This window comes from Rutidosis leptorrhynchoides, chromosome 5 (assembly GCF_046630445.1).
Source record: "Rutidosis leptorrhynchoides isolate AG116_Rl617_1_P2 chromosome 5, CSIRO_AGI_Rlap_v1, whole genome shotgun sequence".
Taxonomy (NCBI): domain Eukaryota; kingdom Viridiplantae; phylum Streptophyta; class Magnoliopsida; order Asterales; family Asteraceae; genus Rutidosis; species Rutidosis leptorrhynchoides.
In genome coordinates this window covers 382672291-382680029 of record NC_092337.1, presented here as the reverse complement: position 1 = coordinate 382680029, position 7739 = coordinate 382672291, and the positions used below count along the sequence as shown (strand labels likewise).

At 32.4% G+C, this 7739-nt stretch overlaps 1 protein-coding gene across 1 annotated transcript; it reads left to right on the top strand.

Annotated features, from left to right (window-relative positions):
* Positions 1 to 3855: 3855 nt before the first annotated feature.
* LOC139849785 (uncharacterized) lies at positions 3856 to 4929 on the top strand. Its single transcript, XM_071839409.1, has one exon. The coding sequence runs from the start codon at positions 3856 to 3858 to the stop codon at positions 4927 to 4929; it is 1074 nt and encodes a 357-aa protein (XP_071695510.1).
* The last annotated feature ends 2810 nt before the right edge of the window (positions 4930 to 7739 follow it).

The following is a 7739-nucleotide window of genomic DNA, read 5'->3' as shown; positions in this document are numbered from 1 at the left end:
ACCATAATGATGATAATATCCCCCTTTATCACAAGCAAACCCCTTAAATTTCCTGCATCAAAATAATATCGGTACCTCTACTTCTTTAAAAGCTTACGGCCCAAACAATTATATAAGAGCCAACCCAACAACTAAACCTAGTTTGTGAGTCCATTAACTATATACGACCCCATAATTTGACAAACCTTCAAGTCGACTGGAATAAAAACGCAAGGGAAGAATAAGGAAAAAATTCGTACGTGCATGTTTCACCTCCATATTCCCAATCATTATATCATGTTTAAATTAAGGGGACAAGTGTTTAGTGGGAGGTGGGGTTTTAGTTTCATTCGGTTAAAATAGGAATAAAGCAGCCCCAAGTTGTATCAAGCTATAGATATCGATTTATCCAGCATTAAGTAACGTTTTATCAATCGACAAATTAAATCAAAGGAGTGGGATCATTAAAGGTGTGGGATCATTAAAGTAGCTATTGTATTCCATTATATATTTTTTATATATATCGAACCATTAAGTAGTGGGGTGAAATCATACATCAAACAAATTCACCTTATCTTTTCCACATAGGTTCAGTTATTTAGGGATTTGAAGAAACGAAAAAATAAAAAACAGGAAGTATGCAGCAGGCTTGTGGTGATTGTTTTGGTTTGTGAAAAGATAGAGTAGGTATTTTCTTGTAGGCTTTTTGTTGTGATGGTTTTCGAATTCAACAAAAGAAAACAAAGAGAAGAAACAGATGGTATAAACCGCAGCTGCAGTTCGTAGCAGATAGGAAAACAGATACAATTTAAATGGGTTTTTCTTTGATTAATAGGGATTGAAATGGTGGTGTTCGTTGGTGGTTTAGGTTTGTTCTCGGACAAAAAAATAGAATAGCAGCAGGAGATAACGATTATGGTGGCGGTATTAATGGGATTCATGATGGTTTACAAGATGGCAAGGGTGGCTCATGGTGAAGATTGTAGTCGTGAGGTGGTGTCGGTTCATCAAGAAGAAAACAAGAAGGTATGTAAACGTATATATCTAGTATGTTTGTGTATGAATTTATATATAATGAGGTGAATATTGTGATCGAGTTTAAGTGTGATGATGTTGTGTGATTAATTAGATTGTAATAGATAGCAATATTAGAGGGAGATAGTTAGGGAGAGGTAACTGTGATGGATGGTGGTTGACGGTTTGAGAGTGGTGTTTGAAGGTGGCTTGACTAAGGTGATGGTTCCCGATTGAAGTGATGACCAAAGGTGATGGTGAATGAACTCTATAACTCTCTTTCCCTAACTATTCTTTGTATATATGTAATTATCTATATATATTGTGTGTAATACCGATAATAATTGATCACATTTTATTTTGTAGGATTGATGGTGGTCGACAGAAGTATTCGAGGCCAGAAGGAGAAGATAAGAAAAATAAAAAGATGAAACCGACATTTAACAAGAATCAGACAGGAAGGACAGGAACGAAAATAAGAAAAATAAAAGCTGAAAATGATTTCTAACAGATTTCGTTTGCATCTGTGATTGAATTCAATCTCGTAACAAGATTAGAGGTAGAAGACAAAAGTAAATAAAGTTTGATTGTGATATGCAACAGATTTTGTTTAGCATGTACATTGGAGTTGACAGAAGTATTCGATCAGGAGAAAAAACAAAGAATGATTGACAGGAGGAATCAATACGTACAGAAAATAATAAAAAAAAGGTGAAAGGGAGTGCAAACAGATTTTGGATTTGTATTGAAAATGGAATCGTCCTTTTAGATTGAATTGCTTAAATGTTATATAAAATAAAATTGTGGGTGTCAATATTCGATTACAGGCCACAAGGACAGAATAAATTAATAAAGAAAATAAAGCTGAGTGTGATTGCTAACAGAATTGGATTATCTCTGTGATTTGATTCGATTATGTAACAACTTTAGAGACCAAAACAAGATTACTTACAGTAGGAAAAGTACATGCAACGGATTCAGATTTTTATTTAATATATATATGATTTTATTTAAATAATACCATTAATTAATTAATAATTATAATTATATTAATAATAATCTAAATTACTAATATTAATAATAATAATAGTAATAATAATAATACAATGATATCAATAATAATGATTCTTATTAAGTTTAATAATAATAATGATAAAAAAAAATGTTAATAATAATATTATTAATGATAATGATAAAAATAATGATTCTTAATGATGGAGGTAATAATAATAATAATATCTAATAATAGTACAAGTAATAATTAAGATACAACAAGTTACATGTATCGAATTTCATATTTATATATATAAAAAATAATATTAATAACACTGATGTTAATATTAATATTAATATTAATGATAATAATAGTAATGATAGTAATAATAATAATATTAGTATAACAACTATATTTTTAATTTGTAATTAATTTGTATATATCATACATTACTAAATATTACATATGTAATAATTTGTATATAACATATATTGAATATTTAATATTTACCCATTTTATATCTATTACCATATAATTATAATTGTTAAGAATCATATATATACATATATAGATTAATATTATATATATTTATATATATTTACATTTTTATTTACACACAATTGTTCGTGAATCGTCGGGAACAGTCGAAGGACAAATGAATATATGAAACAGTTCAAACTTTTTGAGACTCAACCTTACAGACTTTGCTTATCGTGTCGGAAACATATTAAGATTAAGTTTAAATTTGGTCGGAAATTTCCGGGTCGTCACAATGACATCACCCACCATCCTTAGATTTTTTTCTTTTGTTTTTGATTTTTTTTTAACAAAAGAAATTAGTCCAATAATGACATTATTATTATAGGATTTTAATAGAAACTATAGATTTTTACAATCTCACATTTGCTTTACAACAAAAAATAAATAAATAAATAAATAAAGAATAACAATAATAATACAGTAATATAATAATATAATAATAATTAATAAAAATATAAAAATAAAACACGAGAATTGTCTTTTAAAACGACTTCTGAAAAAAATATTCCCAACCATTGTCTAGCTTTAAGACCACGCCTTATAAGGCGTTAGATTGAATTTGACTTTTATGCGGCAAATTTAACAGAATGAAACAGCTCTTATGGGGCTTCAGTTTTACGGCTCCGGAAAGTTAGTTACAATACTTATGGGCAAAAACATTTTTTGACACCCAATTGAAATTGGCAACTTACTTCTTTATTTTTAATTTATTTGTTTACTTTTTACCCAACTCCTAATAATATTTTATCAAATCACTCAAAATCTTCCTACAAAAATGTAGCATTCACCCTAACACAAATTCAAAATTTAACATTACCTTGTCAGAGTCAAATTCTAACTCTCTTCTCAAAAACACAAAATTTACTGTTGAGATATGTTATCATCCGTATAATTAGAAGATAGGCAGGATAGGCCTGATAGACTTTGTTTACAATTGTTAATGGGCTAGGACTCTTATTTGTTTCTTAATAGGACTCGATATGAGCCTATATATATTCCATGTATCTTGCTTATCGAATATAACAAAACATGAAGTATTCACCTTCACAAATTCTTTATGGTATCAGAGCAAAAGATCCAAAACCAAAAAAAAAAAAAAACCCACGTCCGTCGGATAAAGAAACTGACGAAAAAGAAAACCCAAAATTCACAAAATCAATTGATCCATTGATTGATTCATCACACCCAAACCTATTCACAAATCAAAACAATTAAAGATTTACCAGAGGAATCGATTGTTCACCAATCAAATCGACGATTCAAGAAAATTCGTTCTTTGTAGATTCAATTCAAAACCCTAACACGTCTAGTCATCTTCTTCTGGTACTATGGCAGGAGACGAAGCCCAGAGCAGCAGTGCTGACACATCATCTCCGTACCATCTGAGCTCGTCTGACCATCCAGGCATGAATTTTGTGGGAGATAACCTGCTTAATGACAGCAATTACAGCGATTGGAAGGCTAAGATATCCAATGCGTTGTATGCGAAAAACAAAATCGGTTTCGTTGACGGAACCATTCCAATACCGAAAGAAGGAACTCAAGAATTGGCAGTCTGGAAGCGATGTAACGCCATGGTCAGAGGCTGGTTGGTATCATCAATGATTAAAGAGATCAAAAACAGCGTGAAGTATGCAATCACATCCAGAGATATATGGGTAGACCTGGAGGAACGATTTGGCAAAGAAAACGCATCCAGGGCATATGAATTAAGGCGTCAAATCACCTTGGTAAAACAAGATTCTTTATCTGTTTCTTCTTACTATACAATATTAAGGGTAGTATGGGATGAAATTGATGTTGTGAACCCTAGACCTGTTTGTTCTTGTAATGGGTGTTCATGTGAGATAGGAAAATCACTAGTAGCCATGAGAGATAAAGAAAGATTGTATGATTTTCGTATGGGCTTGAATGAGGAGTACAATTCAATTAGATCACAGATTCTTATTACCAAACCCATACCAACTGTTAGTCAAGCTTTTCATCTTGTTAACCAAGATGAACAACAAAAGTTAATAGGGAATGATAAGGTCCCTAAAGTCGAGAATGCTGCTGCCTTCAAAATTTCTGGGCGAAACAACCGAATTAAACCAAGTAATCAGAATCAGAATTGGAACCGGAGAGATAATCGGGACAAAAGTGAAACTTGCACTTACTGTCAAAAGGAAGGGCACACTGAGGAAGGTTGTTTCGAGGTCATAGGGTATCCAGATTGGTGGACTAAAAAGGCTAAAAATCAATCGTCTACCAAAACAACAAACACTGCTGAGCAGCTGCAAGGCTTCACTAAAGAAGACTATGAATGCCTGCAGAGCTTAATTCGAGCATCCAAAGACAAGAATACAAAACCAATCGCTAATACCACAGGACTTAGATTCGAGGAGCCTGATTGGGATGGGTGAACATCTTCTAAAAAATAAAATAAATAAATAAAAATAATAATAAAATAAAAAGGTGTAAAAAAAAATTAAACGGCGTGGGGATGAGGCGCCTAGCTTGCCTAGGTTCCAAACTCCAGGAAAAAAAATCTCCATGGCGAACCAAACAAGGTTCAAGTCGAACTGGGTTCAAGTCATGGAGACTGAATACTCCTCAGTGAATCAATGAAGGTCGAAGAATACTGGGTTCAAGTCGGGAAGATGAAAACTCCGGGCGAACCAAACAACTAGACTGGGTTCAAGTCGGGAAGATGAAAACTCTGGGAGAACCAAACAAGGTTTAAGAATGAACTGGGTTCATGTTCGGAGCTTGATGATCAAGAATCAAAAACAGAGTATTCGTCTCTGATCAAGAACCAAATACAGAGTATTCGTCTCTGATAAAGAATCCTAAATAGAGTATTCATCTCTGATTAAGAACCTAATACAGAGTATTCGTCTCTGATAAAAATCCAAGGAGGAGCCTTTACTGGTTGGATAGTCGCAGTCTAGAAGTTCTGTTAAGGCAGCGATGGATAAAAAGGTGGAGGAGACTACCGATGGAATTCTTATGTGCCAAGTTGGATGTTCGAGATCTTCACATTCCAACTTGCGGGGGAGTGTTGAGATATGTTATCATTCGTATAATTAGAAGATAGGCGGGATAGGCCTGATAGACTTTGTTTACAATTGTTAATGGGCTAGGATTAATGGGCTAGGACTCTTATTTATTTCTTAATAGGACTCGATATGAGCCTATATATATTCCCTGTATCTTGCTTATCGAATAGAACAAAAACATGAAGTATTCACCTTTACAAATTCTTTATTTACCTCAAGATTACGGTCATTATAACGATTGTATAATGGTTGGTCTAACCATAATTGTCATTATCAAACATATCCTAAATATATCCAAATTATAATAAAAAACACGTGTTATGTAAAATTAAACTTATATATACCTTCCCTTAAATATTACAAAGTATAATGTATCACAGTTAAATAAGTGCAATTCTTATTTGTCTTTTTTAATGGCAAAGACAATCATATTGAAGATTACGCAATCAATTAATGTTGAACTATTCAAAGAAATACATGTAAAGATGATGAAAGTTGCTTGAAACAACTACATGTGAGGTACATAATAATAAATGGAAATATGTCGCACCCGGAAATTATAAAGCGGAAATAAACCTCCGCTTGACAAACACCTTCCCGACACATATGAAGTAATAAAGATACTAACTAATAGGGTATACCAAAACTAACACTACTCAGCCCCAAATCAGTATGAAATCAGCAAATAAAGAATAATCAAGCACATACAAAGATGTAAGACTTTTTGTGTGGAAAACCTCTCAAAATCGAGAGTAAAAATTAAGAGACATGTACGCCCCTTAAAATCCACTATCACCAATAGGGGAGCAGTACAATCATTCTTCTCTAGATTCACTAGAAGCATACACCAATCATCATACTCTTGAACAAGAACTCTCAGCAAGTATATGAAAATTATTAAAGACATTAGAGGAATAACTTCACCAAAACTGCTCTTTGTTCTAGCAACAGTAACTCGAGCTACAGACCTCCTGACACAAATTTAAGGGTTCAAAACCTTAGCCCAAAAGTAAGGAAGACATTTTTCGAAAATGGCGAAGATTCAATGGTTGGATCTTCGGAAATTGACTCGTTTCTGAGAAGTTGTACACAAAATCGAGAATTGAGATTTCACACTCTATTTTTTCAATCCCCTTTCTTGTTATGAAAAATTGTTGCGTACGTTTACTTTAAATGATGCCCTAACTTGCGAGACCAAGTCAAACTTTCATTTGGGCACAATTGATAGGCTTGTGCCTTCCTCATCAATTTAAAACTAAAATTACCCAACAAATCTTCCCCTTTTCAATTATGAGGAAGTGTTCACCATCCCGATGATCGAGCAACATACATTTAGCTTCTCACTTGCCAAAGCCTTTCTAAACATATCGGAACCATTATCATCAGTATGAACTTTACCAAGTTTAAGCATTCCATCTTCAAGATATGTCTAATCCAGTAATACTACACCAATGAAACTGCCTTACCTATAAAGTTCATCAAAATATCCAGAAGTGAAGTTCATGTTATCTATTTTCCCGCCATATCAGAGTCTGTATAACTAACAAGCATCGGTTCTCCATTTCCAAATGTAATACCCAACTTGAAGGTACCTCGTAAGTATCTCAAAATCCACCTTAACTACTTCGCAATGCATTTGACATAATCGAATGTAATATCCCATTAAACAACACATTTGTAACTTTCATTTTATCATAGTATTTAAAACATATATTTTGAGAGGGTAATTATTTATAAGTAAAACTACACATTATATCATAAGTAATATATTTTTGTCTCATTATCAATGAATTAAACCATGTACTTTTTAGTTAATTTAATTAAAGTCTAGGACATTTAACATTGGATACCATATCATTGTAACTTACTTGTAACTTGAGTTTAATTACCATTACTTTCAAAGTTAATATTCATTAAACTTTAATTTAATGACCTTTTATTATGAGACCGTCCACCACACTTAAGGTTACATTTGAAAAAGTAATCTTAAAGTTTCTCTCATTCTCTCATCTCTTTCTAACCTAAAAATTCTACAATATTTCACTTCCTAATTTTCTTAGTATTTGATTCATTTTAATGGAAAACAAAGTTGTTTTGGTGTCCAAGTGTTAAGTGAATGTTTCTATTTATTGTTCCACATTTTTAAGAGTGTACTAAAATGCTATATGTTATAT